Genomic DNA, 24642 nt, shown 5'->3' with positions numbered 1-24642 from the left:
AGGAAGGGGGTCATTAAAGAAGGTGGACTCCTTTCTTTCCTTTTCCCTCAGCCTCCTGCCCCTCCCCTTCCCCACCCCCATTTTGAACTTGGGCATTTTGTAACCATTGAGTTTCCAGGACCATTGCAGGGAATATAAAAAGGAAGAGTTCTGCAGACAAAACAAGATTTGCATACTACACCCCTCCGCTGATTGTCTGCGGGACTTCAGACAATTAACCTTCTGAGCCTCCATTTTCATCTCTGTAAAATGGGGTTAATGAGAACACATGTGTCCTGTCGATTGTGGAGGAGATGCTGTGTGTAACGGTGCACAGTAGGAACTCAGAGGCTGATTGTCCTCTTCTCCCAGCTTGCTTCCCCAAGGCTGCCAGACTTCCCTGTGTTAGTTCACACTGTGCCACCCATGTGAGCAGGCTGGGTGCCTTGGGTCTGGTTCTGACCTAGAATCTTATGTTTTCTCTCTGCACTACGGGAAGAAGCTCCTTTGCCTTCACTGGGTAGGTGTGAAAGGTAATGAAATCCCAGACATGACAAGGATTAAAGTACCTGCATTATTTTAACCGTGATGTTTAAAAAATATGAATACACCTCATCATTGCTTAGTTTGCTTTAGCTTGTTGTAATGGCACTGTGGCTCCTAGCCAGGCATACAGCACCTGTCTATTTTGTGCTAAATAAGGTGATCTCTCTGGGAAGAAAATGAGGCTGACAAAGATAAGGGTGGGTGTCCAGAAGGAAAGGAAAGAGCCCGCCTCATTTTTGGTCACAGCTGGAAGGTCCCAGGAGGAGCCTTTGGCCCATCCTCCTACTGTCCAGATGGGAATGAGGCCCCTGGGTTCATGTGAGTTCATCGAGGTCACAGGGCTTCTGAGGGCAGAGCCAGCTCACTGCTGGCCTTTCACATTCGGCTTGGCTCTCTGTCACCTGGGGGCCAAGGAACAGCGGGACTCCGAGGCCTGACAGCTCATCGGCTTGTTCTGCTGCAGGAGGATGGGGTACAGACCTGCCCGTCGACCGTGGCCTGCATCCTGGCCAGCTGGGCTGCTCCCCACCCCAGAAAACCTCTGTGTGTTTTCCTCTGGAAGAGGCAAATGATGCATTTCTATACGTTTATATGAAATGATATGTTTATATATATTTACATGAAATATGCTAGAGGAGAAAAGAGTACCGACAGTGCCCCCAGATAATCTGGGGAGCCTTCGTGATGGCCATTCTCTGTCCTTGGGGACAGTTCCCTGGGGGAACCCTCAGGCTGAGGAGGGTGGAGTGGGATGGGGTTGAGTGATGTCAGGTGGCAGCCCTGTTCTGCTCTTGGGTTTCTTGCAGGTGGTTTCTGTACATTGTCTTTGTCTTCCTGCTCGGCGCCATCTGCACCCGAGAGGCCCTTCGCTATGACTTCCTGATAGCGGAAAAGGTGGGTGAGTCCTACAGCCTGGTGGGCTCAGGCTGCAGGTCGTTGATCAGCTCTGAGCAGCAATGGCTGCCTCCCCTTTGCGTCCTGGCTGGGGAATCCATGTAGTCGTGGGCCCAGGATTGCAGTACAGTGGCCCAAACCATGGGAAAGATACAGGTCCTTCATATGTATCCCTAGACTTGGGTAACCACATCAGAGAAGACACATGCATGCAGGTGCTAAATAATGGGGACACAGGCAACCCTGCATGTCAAAAATCAGAGCAGAAACAAAGAATCTGGTCACCTGAGATCCCCAGCTCCAACAATCCTTCATTATTGCCAATAGCCTCCCTTCCACTATGAGCAGAAAGCTACTCTCAAGAAAGCAGTAAGAAGGAGGAGGCTGATGAACAGAAAAGAGGGCAGGAAGCCCAGCGCCAAGGTGAGGGGTGGTGGGAGACAGGGTTGGAGGCCCCTTGTCCTCTCGGGCTCCCCAGGGGATGGCCCAATGGATTTGGATACTGCAGCTTTTTTTCCTGAGGACTACACTGGCCTGAAGATGATTAGCCAAGTCCTCATGTTCCACAGCCTCTGAACAGGCTGGAGGTCATGTGACAGTCAAGGACACTCACTTGGCATTTCTAGAACCCAGGAGATTAAGACTTCCAGACATTTTGCTGGAAATCCCCTAAAACTCCTGTCTTCCCTCTGTCTTCCCTTAAGTTCCCTGGGGGAAAGTGGACCCTGAGATTCCCATCACGTATCAGAAAGACGCGCCAGGCCAGGGAGGTGTCCTTACTCAGTTAACTCCTGAGTATCACTGCTCTTATTGAGGAATAAACACCTTTTTCTCTGGTGTGAGGCTTTGCAAAGCTGCCTTGCAGGTACATAGAGGGGTGCTGCTTGGGGCAGCCTGGGGCTGGAAGTGCTGAACTTACATTTTAGAGCAGTGTTTGGGCTTGCTTTTCACATTAGTGCAGGTTTATTTTTCAGGTGTGTAGACGCCAGTGTCAAGGTGATATTTATTTTCGGGGGTGGGAAGGTGTCTTGGCCTTACCTTGCAAGAAGGTTTGCAAGGGGGAGCTAGCTGTTCAGGGAGTGAGAGAGCTGACATCCACCCCCCAGGTCTCAGACCCCCCAGGTGAGCAGGGTTTACTCTCAGGGAAGGAGTCAGTGTCCCTCATTTATATGTCTGTGCTTGCTGGTGCCGTCTCACATCTCATCTCCCAGGGGCCTCTTCTCTAACTGTGGAATAAAAAGCTGGGCTCCATTAGAGCGACTGAAGGCCTCCGGGAGTAGCTGGGCCTGGACTGAGGGAGCACCCAGCTGCTGTCCACACCGTGCCAGCAAGCTCTGCCCCTTCTTGAGCTGGTTCTTTCTTGTGGATTCCCCCACAGAGGCCCTTTCAACCATCAGAGACTCTGATCTGGATGAAGAGAGTCAAATGATCCCCTGGGTGGGGCCCCTCTCTCCACTAATTCCCTTGTTTTGCAGGGAAGCTAAGAATAGGTGTGCCTGAGGGGGCAGCACGTGTCCCAGGAAGGCCACAAGTAAGAGTGTAAGAACAGCTTTCACCAGCAGCCCGGCGGGGAGACTTCATGGGTGGAGATTCCACCTCTAGTAATAGACTTATGCATGGAGGTTGGGGGTGGGGGGACTTGTTTGAAAGGCCACCTGTCCCTAGCAGTGAAACAGACAGGCCGGCCAGCGCTTCGCTGGGGGCTGGGGGACCGGCTAAACCCTGCCTGGCGACAGCATGTGGGCAGGTCACTATGCACACAGCAGGTGAGAGGTGGAAAATGGGTTTTTGGAGAGGACACAAGACTGTTTCCCGGAACAGGCAGTTGTAAAGCCTGTGCAAGAAAGAAAAGATAGTATCCTTGGTTGTCAGTAGCAATCAGAGGTCGACGCCACAAGTGTGGGAACAGGGACGGAACCGCTCAGGGCAGCTCCGCAATAGCGGCTCCCTGGTGTGCTGCCCACTCCATGCCACCCTCAGGTCCCACAAAAAGAGGACCAAGTGAGATTCTTCTGAAAGCCACGAACCCTGGCTTTTCTTTCTTGCCCTCCTTGACACTGACTGGGCTGCAGCAGCGGGGACTGTACTTAGGGAGTAAGCTGGGCCACAGGCAGCTGCACTCTCGGCACCTGGAGGACAGAAGGGTGAGGCCTGAGAGGCTGGCGGGTGTGGTACCCTGCCCCCCTGACGTGGTGTGTAATAAACTGTTCATCCCCCAACTCTGCCCCCTGTCTTAGCTGTGGCCTGGTCCTGAGCTGGCCCATCTCTGAGCTCTCCTGGGCTCCAAGAAAGCAAGACCTCTTCCTTCTGGTCTGTGTGCCCTGAGGGTCTCGCCTGGGCCCAGACCTGTGGCCTCCGCCCCTTGACTCTCCTCCTAACGAAGCAAGCGCCTCTGAGCATTTCCTTCTCTTTCTCTCAGGCCTTTTCTGCCAGAACAATTATCCTCAGCGGCTGCCGGCTGCCCTGGATTCCTTTCCACTGACCTGCAGCTGGTCAGTTCATCTGTTTCTTTCTGGGTTTCCTGCCGCTCCTCTGATCTATTTCTAATTATTTGGCTTTCCAGCCCATGGTTTCTCTCAGAAATTTCTTTTCACTTTATATCCCTACCCCAGAGGAACTTTTCCCTGGCTGTCGGGTGTTAAGCTTTCTAAAAACTCTTGACTATGTCGCAATGACTGAGGCCCTCTGTGTGAGGCACAACCCCCGGTGCGCGGTTGACGCTTACTGCATTTTGATTCCCCGACACACTCCTATGGATTTCCCAGGTGGCGCTAGTGGTAAAGAATCGACTTCCCAATGCAGGAGCAGGAGATGTGGGTTTGATCCCTGGGTTGGAAAGATCCCCTGGAGTAGGGAATGGCAGGCCACTCCAGTATTCTTGCCTGGAAAATTCCATGGACAGAGGAGCTTAGTGGACTACAGTCCATGGGGTCGCAAAGAGGTGGTCAGAACTGAGCGACCGGACACAGACATACTCCTATGGGGATATCTTTACAGACAGTGCACATTTTCAGGTGGGGACATTTTTTTCCCCTATTAATCCACATGTTAAACTGAATAGGAAAAACCCCCAAAGTGTCAATCTCGATATTATTATAGAAAAAGGAATTGTATAAACAGCAGGTATTGGTAGGGCTAAAATGAAATAGACTGATTGTTTCACAATGAACTTATATGAAGCCCAAGAAGAAGTGTTTATTACACATCAAAAAGACCAAATATTTTAGGAGCCCTGGAGCTTGCTAACTAGCAGAATAAGAACAGATTAGTAGGAGGAGTATCTTCAAAGCATGCCTGTGAAAAATGAGCCATGGCACAGGGAAAACTCTCATCACTCTTGATTTGACAGTCACGATTTCCCATGTTCATGAGCTGCACATGGAGTGAGGCAGGGCTCGAAGCTGGGGGCGAGCCCGGCCCAGCACAGCCACCCAGCTGCGCCTGCCTGTCCTCTGCTCTCTGTCCTGGACACAGTGCTGCCTCTCAGGAAATGAAGTCAACCATGTTTCCTTGTGGTGGTGGTTTAGTCGCTAAGTTGTGTCCGACTCTTGCGATTCCATGGACAGAGGAGCCTGGCAGGCCACAGTCCATGAGATTCTCCAGGCAAGAATACTGGAGTCGGTTGCCATTTCCTTCTCCAGGGGATCTTCCCATCCCAGGGATTGAACCCGGGTCTCCTGCACTGTAGGCGGATTCTTTACCAACTGAGCTACAAGGAAAGCCCACATGTTTCCTTGTGGAAAGTGGCTATCAAGTGAGAGAAAAACTTTGGCTGAAAGTGGAGATGTTGGTCACCTTGTGGAATGAGGACAGTATTAAAAAACTCATGTCTGCAGAAAGAAGGAACTGCTTGGGATTGTAAAGGGGTAAAGGTGTCAGGATGTACTCCTCAGTAATGCCAAAGGGCCACAGGAATTGGATGAGGCAGAATGAGTACGTTGGAAATGACCCTATTAAACCCAGTTCTTCAAGAAAAGGGAGTGGCCATTGGGTTGGCAGGATCTTTCAGTGGCTGGAGTTCCCATGGGAGCTGGGATCAAGTACCAGGAACAGAGAGACGAGTTAGTGCTTTTCATCAGTAGTTACTGAAAAAGAAATTAGGGTAGTTCACACCCCAGGTAATATATTAGAAAGACAGCATTTTGTGATGACTCACACAGGTAGATGATAAAAGGGCACCTTTTGGGTTTTCCTAAAGAACCGTTGACACATATCTGCACAAATACTCACTTCCACCTTCACTGGCACAGGTAGTTAAGTTTACAGTCCCAGATAAATAGAGGAAATGATTAAATTCTACAAGGCTTGGGGCAGAGCCACAGAGCTTACTGCTGTACCTGGAGAGCTCTGCTCTCTGCCAGGTATCTAAGCTGTCCTCAGTGCTCCCTACAAGGGCAGATGGATGACAAGGAAGGGGCAGGACTCAGGTGGGGGAGAGAGAGAATGGAGTTGTTACATTCAACCGCAAGGACCAACGTTCCGTTTCTTTTTCAGAAAATTGGTTGAATAACAGTTTTACATAAAAGAGTGGCAAGTGGACAGTCCATTTAAATGCAGTTGACAAACTGGACCAAGCTTCCTATGCCTAGATGGTCATCCCTCTGGCCCTTGGCCCCAGGGCTCTGCAGCGGTCCTGGGGAGTGTTTCTGGGAAGGCTGGCTGGGATGGAGGTCACCGTATCCGGCCACATGTTGCCAGAGACTCATTGAATTCCTGAGGTTAGTTCCAACACTGAGGCACATCAGCCTGGGCCATCTCCTTCCCACTCACGTTCACTGTAAATGGATAGGCTATATATACACATGGAAAAGAACTTTTTACACTCAAATATATGTAACCTTTTGGATAAGAAGCAGTAAACTTTCTGCAAGGAGATACCATGCCTGCCTGAGATGGAGAATTCTCTGAGGGGAGTACGCATTGAAGATAGGGAACCACGCCCAGGGGCTTTCACCCTGACTGCACCTTAGAATCACCTGGAGGGCTTTTGGAAAAATCAACCATGTCTGAGTCCCACTCTGTAACAATTATAGCAGAATCTTGGGGTGACTTGTGTGTATAATCAGAGTGGAGAACTACTGGGTCAGATTTTCAAAAAGCTTTTGATAAAATTTTATTACAGAGTCCTTTTTAAAAAAAAAAAAAGTCAACAGAAGGTGGAAACAAAGGCTATAGATGAATGATTGCATCTCAGAATGAGTCAGGGGTTTGATACTGGGACTAGTGTCTCTAACAATTTTGTGAGACATCCAGGACACCAACTACAGTGGAGTTGTGAAGCCTTATTACTCCAGCCAGCAGTACTTGCTGAACGCTGTGTGCCAGAGGGCCAAGGTGCGGGCGACTTAGAAGCTTATGGCATGCTGGCAAGAGGGGCCATGAGTGTAATTAACCACAGGGTAGATGACCTGCCATTAGAGTATACAAATAAAGTGAGGGAATATTATAGGACATTAATTTCTTCTAGTAATAAAGTGGTAAATAGCGTAGGGTGGGATAGGCATAAATTCATGACACTGAAGTAAAGAAGGGAGATTCATTGGGGATAAAGATGAAGTAATGCATTTAAGGAGAACTAATCCACACTGAATTAAGGAAAAGGTAGGCTCTTTAGTGGACCTTAGGCTTATCCACAAAACTTCTGACCTCCCTGACTGTTTGAGGGTTATTCACCTATGTGAGGTCTTGAAGGGAGTGATCCCCATTTTTTATTATAGGACCCCAAATGACCAGACTCTTGCTTGCCTGTCCCTTTGTGCCCCTGGTAGGGCATGTGACTTAGGCTGGGCCCACCAGATGCTTCAGATGTCATGAATGATGCAAAGGTAAGGTGATGGTGAGAATTCATCTTTGGGGCAGCAGGTGCTGATAGCATCTTGATCAGACTGCTCCTGTTCAGGAATCTGAATGTGCTGCTAGCTTTGGGTCTTGCCTTTTTCCAAGCCTCATCTTTCAGCCTTCTGATGATTCTGTGACCCTCCAGTATCCTGTAAACACATGCTTAAAAAATATTTCCTGTCAAGAATCCTGGCTGATACAGATTTTTGGTGCTAGTTTATGGCCAGTGTTCAGTATAGCTTGATGCATTGTTAAAGCAAGGAAGTAAAAACTGCGGTGAGGAACGTCTTCATGGAGAAGGGTATAAGGGACAAAACAGAAAATGAAATCTAATGCAGCTGTAACAGCTGGACAAATGAGCGCTAAAAATACATGGTTCAGGGCATTTGCCTAAAGTAAAATATCAATAGAAAGGAAATGGCACCTCAAATACTTTCCTGTTGGTGTAGATGAAGTTCAGCTCAGGAGGGGGCTATGGACTCACAGACTCATGACAGAGCGTGGGACACAGCTGCACACAAGCAGCACTGATCTTTGCAAGGGGACACCAAGCAGAGCAACTCTTCCCTCTCTCCTATCTGCTGGTACCTTGTGGGCTATGTGGATCTCACTTTCTCATTTAACACTTACATCTCTGTATTGGCACCAAGTGGACCAGGATGAACTAAATAGGAGCCCCATGGAAGTGAAGCCAGTGGAGGAAATAGTGTGTCTGGTGCCCCCCAACCTCACATTGAGGTGCAGCAGAGCCCTGAGGAGCACCCACTCATGTCAGGGGCTGGAGGGTGCACTCATGGAGGAGGAGAGGTTTATGCTGAGTCTTGAAGCACAATTGGGAGTTTAAGAGACAGACAATGAGTGGCTTAGGGATGTGGACAGAGGGTTCCAGCAAGCAGAGAAATCATGCTGATGGATTCTGAGTGTGCAGAGTGTGGGACTGGAAGTGTCACAGACCATGAAGGGCCAGGTATGTCAGGGCATTGGGGAGTCATTGATATTTTTATGGCAGGGGCATTCATTATGACCAGTGTGCATGTAGGTCATGCTGGCAGAGGCCTGGGGACAGAGTTTAGCCCTTAGCATTCTTGCTGGCAGTGGTTCACAAAGGATAGTCCCCAGGCCATCAGCATCAGTATCACTGGGCGCTTGTTAGACCGTGGAGAAGGGAATGGCTCCCCACTCCAGTATTCTTGCCTGGAAGATCCCGTGGACAGAGGAGCCTGGTGGGCTACAGTCCAGAGGGTGGCACAGGGTTAGACATGACTGAAGCAGCTGAGCATGCACACACTTGTTAGATATCCAAATTTGGGGCCATATACCAGACCTACTGAATCAAGAAACTGTGGGGTAAGACCCAGAAAATCTGTGCTTTAACAAGCACTCTGGATGAATCTGTGATTCACGGGGTCGCAGAGTCGGACACGACTGAGCAACTGAACTGAACTGGATGAATCAGACACAGTCAATTTGAGAAGCTCTGTGTAGGCCGTACAAGAAGTGATAGCGGGTCAAACAAATGGTGGCAGTGCCAAGGTGGTGGGGTGGATCTGAGATGTTTGGAATATATCTAAGATGTCGAATCTGGAGGATTTATGATCAGATGGGGTGTGGGTGGGTGGGTACCAGGGGAACAGAAGGGAGCAGAAGCAGATTCTGATGTTGAGTAATGAAACTGCCTCCTCATACAGGTGTCCCTAGTGGGCTTCCTATTCCTTTTGGGCTTGTACATCTCATCCTTGGCCTCCTGTATGGGAGGCCTCTATGGAGCCCCCCGGATCCTGCAATGCATCGCCCAGGAGAAAGTGATCCCCGCATTGGCCTGCTTGGGGCAAGGGGTGAGTGACCTTTTCTTTGAGAAATGTATGTTTTTGCTGCTCAACTGACTGTTGGCCAATAAATTGCTTAAGTATTTCTGATAAGAGCCACTGGTCTGGTTCTGGTAGGGAGAAACAAGCCTGCACCCCTGTCCTCTGGATTCTTTGGTCTGGGGCCACTGGACAAAGCATCTGTCAATGTCATAACTTCAGCACTGGGTGCCAAAGTCACAGTAGCACCATGGACCATGTAACTGTCACAATAGCACCATGGACCATGCCACAGCAGAGAGAAGTAGTGCCACAGCCTTTAGTAAAAATAAATTCTGGATCCTCCAAGTTTAGCCTAGAGGGGAGAACCTCTTGCTGAGGAGAGGACCTGGTCCTTGCAGCTCTAACTCTGTCCTGGAGATTCACCTCCCCTTTGGGGTCGCTTTATGCTGAACTCTCACACTTCTGGTCTCTGGGCTCCCTGTTAATCTTCATAGCCCGAACCCTAACTGATACAACTTGGTCGAGTCAAATCAAATGAGACATTCCTAAAACTGAAGGGGTGACAAGAGAAGGAAGCCGAGAGAACCCCACTTCCCGATAATGTGTTTTGCAAGCTGTCAGTCAGTTCAGTTCAGTCACTCAGTCGTGTCTGACTCTTGGCGACCCCATGAACCACAGCACACCAGGCCTCCCTGTCCATCCCCAACTCCCGGAGTCCACCCAAACCCATATTGCAAGTTGTAGTTGATTTCTATGTTGTGGAAACACGACAGGGTTTCTCCCCACCCCAGTCCCATCCCCAGCCCCACTCTTGTTTGATGCCACGTAGGTACAAGTCATCTTTAATCCCTCTCTCTGCCTTCCTCTGCTTCTTATCTACCAGTCAGTGTGGACGGGTAGGACAAGTGACTATCATCTCTAGTAACTTCCCTGTGGTATGTGCCTTTTATTTTATTTTAATTTATTTTTATTAGGTAACAACTGTAGTTGTTCAGTCGCTCAGTTGTATCCACCTCTTTGTGAGCCCCTGGACTGTAGCCGGCCAGGCTCCTCTGTCCATGAAATTCTCGAGGCAAGAATACTGGAAGGGGTTGCCATTTCCTTCTCCAAGATAATGTGTGTACAGGACTCAAAACTAAAAAGATACCCTGAGAATTTTTGCTCCCTCATGAGTCGTTCTACTTTTTCATCACCCATAGCCACGTCCTATCATAGCTGGTTTTATTAGTTTTTCATGAATCCTTCTCTCTCTTTACAGCGGTGGTGGTCTGTGTACATTGTTCTTTGCCTTGCTTTTCTTCATTTAATATAGCTTGGAAATCTGTCTTTTCATATGAATATAGAAAGAACTTTCTCATTGTTTTCCCATCATGTGGATATACCGTAGTTTATTAACCAGTTCCCTATAGATAGTATAGCTTCCAGTAAACAGTGCTACAAAGGACACTCTTTGTGTGTGTGTGTGTGTGTATGTGTGTACAATTTTACACATATGCAGATAGATATATCTATAGGATCAATTTTCCTAAGTGAGTTTGCTGGTCAAAGGGTCAGTGCATTTTAATATTAACAGATATTGCCAAAACACCTTCCATGGGAGCTGTATCATTTTGTATTTCTACCAGTAATGTATGAAAGTTCCTGTCTTCCAGCAGCTAGTATGACTGTTAGACCTGGGCCAAGGACCTTGCTTTATAGGACTCTGTTCTGGTCTCTAGGAGACTCCTGAGGTCAAGGGGACATGCCCTTAGCCTGTGGGCTTACATAAACAGATGGTGACCACATCTGGCCCAGGGACCATGGTTTGCCAGCTCTGGATTACCTCCTCCATATGTATGTCTAAACAAAATAGTTCAGTTTTGCCTGCTTTTTAAACTTTATATAAATATGGCATGCTTTTCAGGCATCATTATGTGACTCACCCATGTTTTTGCTGATAGCAGCGGCTTGTTTATTATCATCTCTGTATAGCATTTCCTCATTTGCTGCAGTTTCTCACTAATCCTGCTGTCGTGGTATGTCCCTGTTTGGGACTGTTACGGACAGTGCAGGGAACAGCCTTGTAGTAGACTGGTTCACGTGTGGAGTTCTTCCAGACCTGTTAGTGGAATTGCTCAGTTGTAAGTTGTATATATCTTTGCTTCGTAGATAGCACTGAACTCTTTCTCCAAAGCAGTTGTGTTAATTTAAACTCCTGTCAGCAGTTGGTAAGTGTTCCCATTCTTCTGTGTTCTTGCCAATACCTGGTATTATCAGATGTTTTAATTTTTGCCAATCTGGTAAGTGTTTAATGGTATCTCACTACAGGCTTAATTTGCATTTCCCTGATTGCTAATGAGGTTGGACATCTTTCATATGTTTAATAGACATCCTTTTGCACATTGTCTTTAGTGGGTTATCTGTCTTCTAATTATTTTGTAGGGATTCTTGTACATTCTGAATTGCTCTTTGTCAGCTACATGTGTTAACAAATATCTTTTCCCATTCTGCAACTTGACTTTTATTTGTGCTATCTTTTGGTAACAGAAGTCCACGTGTGACTGTTTTATCACTTTACAACCCACCCTTATCATAGTCTTTCCTGGATCACTAGCATATCCTACAGTTTACCTAAGACCTCCTTCCACTTATTTCAGACCCTCCTTTTATTTCATTAGTTTTTGACAATTTACTTTGTTCTTTATAGTTCTATTGTTAGAGTATGTTAAATAGCTAACCCACTCCAGTACTCTTGCCTGGAGAATCCCAGGATGGAGGAGCCTAGTGGGTTGCAGTCCATGGGGTCACTAGGAGTCGGACACTATTAAGCATCTTCACTTTCACTTTTCACTTTCATGCATTGGAGAAGGAAATGGCAACCCACTCCAGTGTTCTTGCCTGGAGAATCCCAGGGACGGGGGAGCCTGGTGGGCTGCCGTCTATGGGGTCGCACAGAGTCGGACACGACTGAAGCGACTTAGCAGCAGCAGTTCAGCAGCATGCTAAATAGCTGTAGTAAGTATATCCAAAATGTAATTTTCAAAAACAGTGAAATGTATCTTTACTCTTTTAAAAAAATTTTTACTTTGGGTTCTAGGAAGGTGTTTCAGACCAATAGGGCCTCTGATCCTCAGAGACTCAGGCCAATGATGACTTTGCTACCTCCATCCTGTGAAGGTTGAACTCTGTTTCAATCCTCAGTAAGGGGGATGCACTTGGAGGAACATACCTGGGAGGTTCACAGATCAGGTCTGGATGTAGCTGACATGCCTGTCCCTCCCATCACAGTGCTAGCATAAAGGAGTTGGGTGCAGTGGTTAGGTCCTGTGTCTATCCTGAGAGTAAGGCTGACAGTATTTCCTGAAGAAGAATGAGGCAATGAGAGGAATCATTAAGAATTTTGCTTACTGAGTAACTAGAAGGATGAAATGGATACTTTCTTAAGTGGAGAAGCTGCAGAGTAGATTTGAGAGGCAGGACATCGAGGGATTAGCAGTTTTGTTTTGGAAATATTTGGTTTGAGGTCCTTTTAGACATCAGCTGGAAATGTTGAGTAGACAGTTGACTAAGTCTAGATTTCAGGGAAACATTTCAAGCTGGAGTTTCAAATTTGGGAGCTACGAGCATTAAACTGGTTTTCAAGGCCATGAGCCTGATTGAGGTCCTAGAGAAGGAAGATAGGTAGAGAAGAGAAGGGGTCTGAGGATGGAGCTGGAGAGTGCTCTGAATGCAGAATTCAGAAATGTGGAGTGGCCAGTGACAGAGACTGAGGAGCAGCCAGTGACAAGGGGACCAGCAAGAGAAGCAAGGAGACCAGGGAGTAACCAGCTGGGTCGGATGTAATGCTCAGGTCAAGGAAGGCGAGGACTTAGAAGCACTGTTACTTTTGGCCCAAGAACCGTGTCAGGGACTGTGAGGAATAGCTTCTATGGAGCGACAGGTCACAGTACATGGAGTTAGCACATTTTCTCCACTTCTGTCTTCCTGCAGGTCTCCCATACTCACCCCCATTAGTAACAGATGTGCATAAATGTGTGTGGGAGAGTTTGTTCATGTTTTTGGAATCTCCCCACCTCAGTCACCAACGAATGTGCTGTGTTTTCTGGAGTCGGCCACTCCCCTTGAGGTTGTTTTCTCCATTAAAGCTTGGGAAGAATCGATTTTGTACCTCTTCGATTTCCAAAGCTGACTTTAAAACCCAGTGAAAGACAAAAAGAAAACTATTTGTGAAGTTCATGTTCTATAGTATTGTCCCATATTAATAGTTACTCTGGATTGGACATCATCATCCCAAGCTTGTAGATGAACTTATTAACACGCCAGGAAGCACATGGGAGAAGTGGCTGAGCCAATTTGAGTTGTGTTTCTATCATGCAACGTGATTTTCTTCAGTGAAATTTCATGGTCCTGCATGTTGCTTTTGTTTCTGCAGAAAGGGCCAAATAAAACGCCTGTAGCTGCCATCTGCCTGACCAGCTTGGTGACAACGGCCTTTGTCCTCGTGGGTCAGGTGAACGTCCTGGCCCCCATCGTCACCATCAACTTCATGCTGACATACATCACAGTGGACTACTCTTACTTCTCCCTGTCCATGGGTGGCTGCAGCCTCTCGGAGAGGCCTGAGCTGGTGCCCGGGGAGGGCCTGGGTGCTCTCCACTGCTCTGAGCCCCTGCTTCTGGAGAAGGCTCCCAGTTATGGCTCTGAGGGCATTGCCCAGGGCCCCTCTGAGGGCACTCTGCTAGAATTCACCAAGGACATGGATCAGCTCCTCCAGCTAACCAGGAAGCTTGAGAGTAGCCAGCCCAGAGGAGGAGAGAGCCATGGGATCCTAGAGAATCAGAAGGGGAAGACCAAGAAGGCCAGCAAGCAAACCCTCCAAGAGAGCTTCCTCTTGGACCTCAGGTCCCCTGCTTCCTTCTCTCATGGGGACACTGATGGATGGCCTACTGCCTCCTGGGAAGGGCAGGGGCCCCACGGGAACGCACAGAGTCCCAGAAATGAAGGGGATCAGCCTAGGGGAGCCTATGGAGCAAAACTCATCCCTGAGCCAAGTAACCAGCCCAGGCCAAGCAGAGAAGGTGGGTGCTTTGCAGTCACACCAGGGCCTCCTAATTTGGGAGTTATCACAAGCCTCTTTCAAATCCTTAGGTCATTTTATAGCTGGGTTTAAAATCCTTGTTAATTTCGTTTGATATTTACTTTAAAATATTATGGTCAGTTATCAGCTGAATTTATAATTCTAATCTGGTATAGAGTGTTAATTTTAAGCATAAATTTCTATCTACTCTTGTATGTTAGGGCTGGGAGCCATGACTAGTAACTAAATATTAATTTCATTTTACTCAAAAATCAGCTAACATGAATGAAACCAGTTTCTCCTTTCAAGGGAAGTGGAAGTGTGTTGTGACCAACTGCTGGGCAAGGGCTCAGTCTGTTTTGTCTTTGGAGGATGAATCTCCCAAACCAGGCAGGAGGGGGATGGAGAGACAGGAGATGTGATAAAGAGGACAGCTTTTCTTTGCTTCCTCGTATCTGCAGACAGAGACAGGGAGATGCTCAAGGGAGACTTCTGGAGCATGAGAAAGTCCAAGGGAATAACTCAGAATTGTTTAGTCTTCCATATTCTAGGTGCTTCTTGTGCTCACTCAGTTGTGTCTGATTCTTTTGTGACCCCATGGACTGTGTAGCCTGCGAGGCTCCTCTGTCCGTGGGTTTCCCAGGCAAGAACACTGGAGTGGGTTGCCATTTCCTTCTCCAGGGGATCTTCCTGACCCAGGGATCAAACCTGTGTCTCTTGTTGGCAGGCAGATTTTTTTTTTTTTTTTACCACTGCAGCACCTGGGAAGCCCCGTATTCTAGGTACTTGGCATACATGATTGCATGTCATATAATTGTCGTTAGCACTTCCTATTTTACCACTGAAGACCCCACATCCCAATGAGATTACAAAGACTCCTCAGAGCTGGTATTCTGCATGGCTGGATATCACACCCCGGTCTCTCTCTATCTGAAGCCCAGTACCTTCCTCTGCATTAACCTGTTTCCTGAGGTCTGTGCAGACAAGTGTGGGTAAAGAGGAAGAGACAGGGGACATAGAAGAGATGTCCAAAAATAATTGCTTTGGGTTCTTTTGTACACCTTCTTTTCCTTCTTTACCTCCAGATAGGTGGATGGTTCTTAATGGTAGGAGCATAATTAAAAATTTTTAATCATATCATTTTTGTCAAAATAACAAGTACAGTTTAATAAGCCAAGTGGAATTAAAAGTCACATAGCCAGAAATAGTAGTCCTATTCTTCTACACCATCCCTCTTCTCCATCCTGTAGTTCCACTCCCATAAAATCCCACTTTCAACCAAATCGTGTTAACCTTCATGTTACTAAATAATATATCTGTATTGCTACTTCTTGATATATCAGTTTTAGATATCATTTTTTTATTTACTATTATGATAAATGAATACTAGCTCATTTATGCCACTCTGATTTCTCACCCAATGTCCCCCATGTAATTACATCACAGTTTTAAAAATTAATTTTAGTAGCTAGTATTCATATTATCATGATTAAGTAAATATTGCTTAACTATGAGCCATATATTATATTATGATTACATTGCCTTTTTTGTCCAACTTCTTCTGTTTCCTGGGGTTAATAATTGCCATGGTTTTTTCATTTGCTTGGTTTTTCTGTCATCATTTTTCTCTCTGTACTCCGGTGAATATGGCAAATGGCTCTCAATGTTAAGTTCCGAATGCTCAAATTCTTAAGACAGTCATCATGTCCATTTGCTTTTTCTTGTCTGTCCTATGGCTCCTACCTGATCCCCTCGTCTGTCAGTTCTTTAGGCCTGCTACAAAGCTGTTGTCTTGGAATTCCTCTTTGTCTTTTTTTTTTTCCTACTTGGCATTTACCGACCTCTCTATGTTAGAAGAATTTCCAGTGCTATGAGTGTTGGTGGGAGGCAAAGCAAGCCTTTCACACTTAAAACTGAAAATGTCAGATGCTCAGTTTTCCAGTCCCTCCTACAGCCAGAGTTCAGGCACAGGAATAAACCTCAGTGAATCAGATAAGCCGAGTCCAAGTGAATCAGATACTTAGAACTGGAAACCTGAAGAGATGAGGGCTTTGAGGAACTCTCTGGAAGCATGATACTGGCTGCAGGGTGACTACATTTCTGGCTCCACCATCCAGGGCTTTTCAGGGTCAACGGTGTGGGAACCTTGGTCGCTGCAGCAGTGATATCCCCTCTACACTGCTTTGACATATAATTTGGAGTGTTGTCCTTGGCTGTTTACCTCTGAGATTGATTCACTAGCCTTTCCAGCTATTCTCAGAGACCGGGAAATATCTTTTTAGCTGGTCATATTACCCTGTTCTTGATTTCCAAGAGCTCTTGGTTGTAATCTGATTTGTCTTTATCTTTTAAAAAATTTTGAAAATCATCTCATTCTTGTTTTATGGGTACAATATTTTCCAGGTAATATTAGTTTTTCTCCTTTTAAAGTCTTTTTCTGCCCTATGATCTTTAGATTCTTTTCTCTTTGGCTTCGTCTCATGCTCCCTTTTATATTGGAGGCTTTACTAAAATATCTGTTGATCTTTTGATTTCCTTTTCTCCTTAGAAGTGAGTCCTGAAAAGCTGTTGAGAAGACCTGTGTCCTGGACAGAGCTTATTGGTTAGGGCACCTCATTGTAGAGTGATCAAGAAGCTGGCTTTTTCATGAGAGGACCCCCAAGTGTGATTAGCTAGAGATTTCCTCTGTGGCTCTTCAGTTCCTCCGGAGAAGAGTCCTTTAATCTCTTGCCTGGGAGTCCCCCAGAGAGCCAGGTGATATAAGGGAGTTGAGGTACCCCACTGCTTAGGATACAGACGTCATTGAATCCTGCAGTTTCTAGCTCCATCCCCTCTCTCTTTGTTATGCCTGGTGTCCCAAGTCCAGACCCTCTCTGGTTGGATTCCTTCAGAGGAACCCCCTTGCCCTCCACCAACACACACACACCTTGGGGAGGGGTCAGGCAAAGAGGAGTTATTCCCCAGCTGCATGAACAGAGGAAAGGAACTTGATGCCCAGCTGTTTCATATACAGTCTTGCAAACGGTCGCCTGCACCGTCCCACTTCCTGGTCCTGAACTTTGTGTGGTCCACTAGGGTACCTTGGCTTGGTCCTTGCCAGCACCCTCTCTGGGGGCCCTAGAGTTCACCCTCGGCTCTGCTCAGTTTGTTACTACTCCTCTGTTACCTCTCCACCTTCCAAGACTTGTTTTTATCTTGTTTCTCTGATTCTTCTTGTGTTTGTGGGTTTATGGCTATTTAGTTCCTGGTCTGTTTTCTTAGTGGGTTATCAGGAAAGAAGTGTGGTCATTTTGCAACATTTAATCAGTGATGTTGCCACATCTTAGAAATGTCCTGAGCTCTTTTTGACCCCTCCGTCTCCTCCATTCTTGCTGCCTGTACCTTGGTGCAGGCCCTCATTATTCGGCACCCAGATTCTTGTTTATCTCCACGCTCATCTCCAGACTCCAGATTCTCCCATACATATCCTCTTTATCCTTTTCACTGTCCTCTGAATGATCTTTCTAGAGTAAAATTCTCATCCTGTCTCTTTTACTTAAAAACCTTCGTTGGAATATAATACCTTCCATCTTGGTGTGATTTGCAAGGTTCTTGGCAGTCTTGCCCTACCCTACCTTCCTGGGCACTTTTCTCATGACAACCCATATAACGTATGTTCAGCCACACCCAGATGTGTGCCCCAAACACATCGTATTCTTTATTCCTTCCTGCCTTTGCAATGCCATTCTGCCAGCTGCAATTGCATTGCTCCTCCTCTTCCATCTGAAATGCTGACTTGCAGTTTAAAATCCATTTGACTTTTCAGACCCACTCTGAGAAGGATTCCCTGATCTCCTCTCGTATGCAAGCATAACATTTGAGCCACACTAAAGGTAGGAACACTTATCACATTGTTTTATACATTTGCTTACACATTTGTCTTCACGCTTACTCATCTATCTGTCTAAGGAAAAGAAATGTTAGTTTTATTCCTTTGCCCCTAGTCTGTGAGCTACCTTTAGTCACAAACCATGTCTTTCTACCTTGTCTTCATCGACAATATTCCCACACAGTACATGACACTGACAAACACTCAGTAAAGGCTAATAAATTGATTAATAATTGTACAGATACTGGCTAAAAATTTTAAACATTGATAGGTAGAGTAGAAAGAGTTAAACTATAAGAACCTAATGTGTGACAAACCAGATGCCATAAAATAATGAGTAAAATCACTAGTGAATATATATTGTTGAGAGTAAGTGGATCAAAAAATTAACTTGGGGCTGTATTTGATACCTTATTTAGCCACAAATTCCTTATTTATAACAGCTGCCCAAGAAAGAGATTTGTGACTATTGAAGATATCATCAAAGACAAAAAGGATCTGATTAAACAGAAATAAAAAACATTTGCACAACGCAGTGTCACAGAAGGAAACAATTATTCCGACAAACACAACTGATAAAAGCATACCTCCCAAAGCATATTATTTTTAAAAACAGGAAGGTCAAAATCCAGATTCCACTAAAGAGAGGTCAGAAGAAATGAACACGCAATTTACATTTGAAAAAACAGTGCCCAGACTCACTCACTGTCCATTCAACAAACTAACTTTTATGATTAAGTGTTGAATGTTGTTAGTAGCTAAAAATAGGAAGCATTTACTGAGTCTGTCCCACGTGCCTGGTGTGGAGATACTCTCTTAAATACGGATGATCTCAGCTCAGATCTAGGCACTGTTACTAGCTTTTTCCAGATGGCAAAGGTGAGGCTTAGGGAAGTTATACACTTACTCAGAATATGCGGCAGCTGGAATTTGAACCCAGGTCTATCTCATTGTAGAATCTGTGTTCTAAACCACAATCAGTTCAGTTCAGTTCAGTTGCTCAGTCGTGTCAGACTCTCTGCAACTCCATGAATCGCAGAATGCCAGGCCTCCCTGTCCATCACCAACTCCCGGAGTTCACTCAAACTCACGTCCATTGAGTCGGTGATGCCATCCAGCCATCTCATCCTCTGTCGTCCCCTTCTCCTCCTGCCCCCAATCCCTCCCAGCATCAGGGTCTTTTCCAATGAGTCAAGTCTTCGCATGAGGTGGTCAAAGTACTGAAGTTTCAGCTTTAGCATCATTCCTTCCAAAGAACACCCAGGACTGATCTCCTTTAGAATGGACTGGTTGGATCTCCTTGCAGTCCAAGGGACTCTCAAGAGTCTTCCCCAACAGCACAGTTCAAAAGCATCAATTCTTTGGCACTCAGCTTTCTTCACAGTCCAACTCTCACATCCATACATGACCACAGGAAAAACCATAGCCTTGACTAGATGGACCTTTGTTGGCAAAGTAATGTCTCTGCTTTTGAATATGCTATCTAGGTTGGTCATAACTTTCCTTCCAAGAAGTAAGCTTCTTTTAATTTCATGGCTGCAGTCACCATCTGCAGTGATTTTGGAGCCCCCAAAAATGAAGTCTGACACTGTTTCCCCATCTATTTCCCATGAAGTGATGGGGCCAGATGCCATGATCTTAGTTTTCTGAATGCTGAACTTTAAGCCAGCTTTTTCACTCTCCTCTTTCACCTTCATCAAGAGTCTTTTTAGTTCCTCTTCACTTTCTGCCATAAGGGTGGTGTCATCTGCATATCTGAGGTTATTGATATTTCTCCAGGCAATCTTGATTCCAGCTCGTGCTTCTTCCAGCCCAGCATTTCTCATGATGTACTCTGCATAGAAGTTAAACAAGCAGGGTGATAATATACAGTCTTGACATATCCTTTTCCTATTTGGAACCAGTCTGTTGTTCCATGTCCAGTTCTAACTGTTGCTTCCTGACCTGCATATAGGTTTCTCAAGAGGCAGGTCAGGTGGTCTGGTATTCCCATCTCTTTCAGAATTTTCCACAGTTTATTGTGATCCACACAGTCAAAGGCTTTGGCATAGTCAATAAAGCAGAAATAGATGTTTTTCTGGACCTCTCTTGCTTTTTCGATGATCCAGCAGATGTTGGCAATTTGATCTCTGGTTCCTCTGCCTTTTCTAAAACCAGCTTGAACATCAGGAAGTTCCCGGTTCACGTATTGCTGCAGCCTGGCTAGGAGAATTTTGAGCATTACTTTACTAGCGTGTGAGATGAGTGCAATTGTGCGGTAGTTTGAGCATTTTTTGCATTGCCTTTCTTTGGGATAGTATGTATATGCTGCTTGGGTCAGTGTCTATTATGAATTAGGCCGTGGTACTGAAAATGTTAGTTGCTCAGTTGTGTTCGACTCTTTGCAACCCTAAGGACTGTAGCCTGCCAGGCTCCACTGTCCATGGGACTTTTCAGGCAAGAATACTGGAGTGGGTAGCCATTCCTTTCTCCAGGGAATCTTCCCAATCCAGGGATCGAACCTGGGTTGAATGAATCCAATTTAAACCACCATTAAAATATCATTGCATATCTATTAAGCTATCAAAAATTTCAATAAAAAGTATTTAGGTCGGTGGAAATCAGGTATTATACGTAAGCATTGTTGGAAGCAAGGTCAATGGAGTCATTCCTTTTGGATTGATTGATTAGTTTTTTCATCAAACTTAGGAGGTTTGGGGTCATGATTTCTTCGGAAAGCAGTAGTTTTGTTGCCAGAGGGAGCAAATTTGTGGCCTGTCCCTTTATAAGCTCAATGTGGTGAGCCAAGTAGAAATGGAATGGGGAAATTTTTGGCTTTGCTAGCCTGAGGGAGTGGAACCAGTGAGGGTGAGCAGTGTACCAGCCAGAAATTTAATAGGGAGATTCTAGAAATGAGAGAGCCATAGAAAGACTGTAGCTCCCCACACCGCTGATCTGGGCAGCCTGAGAGAGACTAGGAAAAGTCAGTCCGCTTCAACTGTGGTTCCCAACCCACACACAGATCTGCTGGCAGAGGGGGAAGCCTCCTAGGCCACATAGACACAGGGGCAAGCTCTGTGCGACTAAAAACTGGAGTGGGGATACGAGTAGCCCAGGAGGAAGACTGTAAGCTCTCACTGTTCTTACCCTCAGCTCCAGCAGTTTTAGAAAAATAAACACTTCTTAGTTTGTCTCCATTTGGTAAACTTCTAGAGCCCCAAGGGACTGTTTCTGATCATTTCATCTAGTTGTATACCTATCTCTTACAGAGAGGATTTACTGCCCTCTTCACATTGCAGTAGCTGGAAGTCCCTCTGGTTCATCCTCTCTGGAGAATGAACTTTTAGGATGTAACAAGAAATATAAAACTGTCTAATCACTCTGACTTAGTAAATCTAGTTGGGGGAAGTGTATCTCAAGAAAACAACTGTAAACTGAACAGCAAACCATAAGTATTTACCGGATTCTCATAACTGCACTGTTGGTGCTGATGACAACCTAGAAATAAATGTGCAGTATTTGATAAGTGGTTAAAAGATTGCAGAATCAACATGATCAGATACCACATGAACTTGAAACATGCATGAAACATGATCACTTGTGGACATATCAGTGCCCATTCTTATTTTGTACCTGCTAGTCAGAACTATGTGTTTGTTTATCCTGATGAAAATATGGAGTGTATTTCCAGAGGTGGCTTCATATTGATTTTAAATAATTTCTATACAATTATTTAAATTTGTGGTTTAAAAAATTGACATAATTGTTTCCCCCTTCAGGCCTAAAGTCTTCATGTCTGCATGGGTTTTATGAATACAGAACTTGTTAGACATACTGCTACATTTTAAAAGACAATTTAACGTTATATATTATGTTTCTTATATTTCATATTTTTAACATGCCTAATACATGCTTCCCTGGTAGCTCAGCTGGTAAAGAATCTGCCTGCAATGCAGGACACTCTGGTTCAATTCCTGGATCAGGAAGTTTCCCTGGAGAAGGGATAGGCTACCCACTCTAGTATTCTAGGGTTTCCCTGGTGGCTCAGATGGTAAAGAATCCCCTGGCAGTTGCAGGAGACCTGGGTTCGATCCCTGGGTTGGGAAGATCCCCTGGAGGAGGGCGTGGCAACCTACTCCAGCGTTCTTGCCTGGAGAATCCCTGTAGACAGAGGAGCCTAGAGGGTTACAGTCCATGGGGTTGCAAACAGTTGGACACTACTGAGCAACTAAGCACACAGTGCTTACCTGTTCGTTTTGTGACTAAAGCTTGATAAAATTGCCTTCCCAGTTGTTATTCTATTATTTCTAACATGAAAAACTGTCTCCTTCTGCCACTAATCTGTAAGACTTATTTCTTTCAGCATAATCCTTGAAAAGAGGGAGGGGAAAATCCTTCACTCATTTTGGAAGGGTTTTGAAACCATAGCTGTTCAGAATTCTAATAATTGTCTGCTTATATTGTCATACCTATTCAGAGTCATTGAGCATCCTTGACTGAATTCTCCCTTGCATTGCTGATGTGTAAAACTGCACTGTGCTTGCGTAGAAGACACACCCCTTCCTATCACTGTCCCTGTAGTTCCTCAAGAAAACACACATATACACTCATAGCTCCCTTGAGTATAGTGTAATTGAGTTGGTGTAAGATCAAGTGTGAAAAAGTAAGTTTAACACTTGGCAAACATTTTGTTTCAGTTAGGCAAAAATATAAGTTCTTCACCAGTCATGTTTCTTCTTAATAACCAATGGAACAACTATATTTCACTAAGCTTGTGATTGAAAAAATGAATCATGCCTTGGGCATGTTGAAAGTATACAATGTAATCAAAGACAATCTTAACAGTGGTTCATCTTAAAAAAAAAAATTTAATAGTGCTGTCAATTCAAATCAATTATAAACCTTGGCAGAGTTTTCCAAAATTTATTTTATTGTAGTTGATTTGTAATGTTGTATTAACTTCTGTATAGCAAAGTGATTCACTTATACATATATATATATATTCTTTTTCCTATTCTTTTCCATTATGGCTTATCCCAGGATATTGAATATAGTCCCTGTGCTAGACAGTAGGACCTTGTTGTTTATCCATTCTATATGTAACAGTTTGTGTCTGCTAATCCCAAACTATGAGTCCATCCTTATGACCTCGTCCTTGGCAACCATGTCTGTGAGTCTGTTTCTGTTTTGTAGATAGGTTCATTGGTGTCGCATTTAGAGTCCACGCACCAGTGACGCCATTTGGTACCTGTGTTTCTCTGTCTGACTTACTTCACTTAGTATGATGATCTCTAGGTCCATCCATGTTGCTGCAAATGGCATTATTTCGTTCTTTTTTAATGGCTGAGTAGTATTCCATTGTATATATGTACCGCATATTCTTTATCCACTCACCTGTCAGTGGACATTTAGGTTGTTCCCATGTCCTGGCTATTGTAAATAGTGCTGCAATGAGCATTGGGGTGCATGTATCTTTTCAGATTATAGTTTTGTCTGGATACATGCCCAGGAGTGGGATCGCTGGATCATATGCAGCTCTGTTTTTAGATTCTTAAGGAACCTCCATACCTTTCTCCATCGTGGCTGCACCGATTTACATCCCCACAACAGTGTAGGAGGGTTTCCTTTTCTCTACACCCTCTCCAGCATTTGTTATTTGTAGACTTTTTAATGATGGCCACTGTCTCATGAGGTGAAACATCATTGTTGTTTTGATTTGCATTTCCCTAATAATTAGTGATGATGAGCATTTTTTCATGTGCTTCTTGGCCATCTGTATGCCTTCTTTGGATAAACGTCTAGGTCTTCTGGAAGAGTTTCTTTTAATCCACAATTAAAAAGGAGACATTTGTTGAGCACTTCCTATGCACAAACTGCCTAGATTTGACATTTAGAGCTACAAAAGACAATCTTTGCCTTCAAGATAGGGAGGGGTAAAAAATAAGTATAGTGGGTTGGAAGTATATGATAAAGGCAGACATGCTGAGAGGATGCAGACTTCTCTGGGGCCTGGGTGGGTTTGTCATTCATGTACCCTCATGCATGGGATATTTACCACTTTCCAAGCACTATTCTAGACTAGGGATGGAGAACATGCTGAATAGATGTAGAAGGTCTCTGCTGTCATTGATGTTGCCTTCTATCAGGAAAGACACATAATAAACAAGCAAACACACATACGGAATGTCAGTAAGTGATGTCATGTGATGAATCATAAAGTGGGGTAACAGGATAGAAACTAGGGTGGGAATAGTGGTTCTGTTTCAGATAGGTTTGTCAGAAAAGATCTTTTTAAGAAGAGGATATTTTTGTGGAAAACTGAAGTGTATAGAGTAGTGAGCCAGGCAGAGATGTGAGGGAAGAGTTCCAGGTAGAGGAAATGGCATGTGTAAAGGTACAGATGGGAATTGGATTGGCAAATTGCAAGAACAGCAGAATCCCAGGAGTGACTGGAGAGGAATGGGTCACAGGAGATGGATAGGAGATGAGCACAGTAAGGAACGCAGAGGTCAGTCCTGTGTAGTCACACATGCCATGGTGACCACAATAGAAGGTCCCTGAAACTTCTAGCTAGGGGTGTGATATGATAAGATCCAGCCTTAAAGAAGATCACTGGCTTTGTGAGGAACAGATTGTATAGAAGTAGCAGAAGGACCTAGAGCCTGCTTGGAGGT

General features: G+C 45.2%; 1 protein-coding gene across 2 annotated transcripts in view; it reads left to right on the top strand.

The window, feature by feature from the left end:
- Nucleotides 1-24642, top strand: part of SLC12A8 (solute carrier family 12 member 8) — a 148681-nt gene that overhangs the window by 106572 nt on the left and 17467 nt on the right. For both annotated transcript variants that reach the window (XM_070788814.1, XM_070788805.1), the window contains 3 exons: nucleotides 1332-1419; nucleotides 8946-9092; nucleotides 13477-14122. In XM_070788814.1, the coding sequence (XP_070644915.1) occupies nucleotides 1332-1419; nucleotides 8946-9092; nucleotides 13477-14122 (881 nt within the window). The remainder of the gene's footprint in view (nucleotides 1-1331; nucleotides 1420-8945; nucleotides 9093-13476; nucleotides 14123-24642) is intronic.

Source organism: Bos indicus, chromosome 1 (genome assembly GCF_029378745.1).
Source record: "Bos indicus isolate NIAB-ARS_2022 breed Sahiwal x Tharparkar chromosome 1, NIAB-ARS_B.indTharparkar_mat_pri_1.0, whole genome shotgun sequence".
Taxonomy (NCBI): Eukaryota; Metazoa; Chordata; class Mammalia; order Artiodactyla; family Bovidae; genus Bos; species Bos indicus.
The sequence above is the reverse complement of the archived record's forward strand: the minus strand, read 5'-3'. Positions and strand labels throughout refer to the sequence as shown.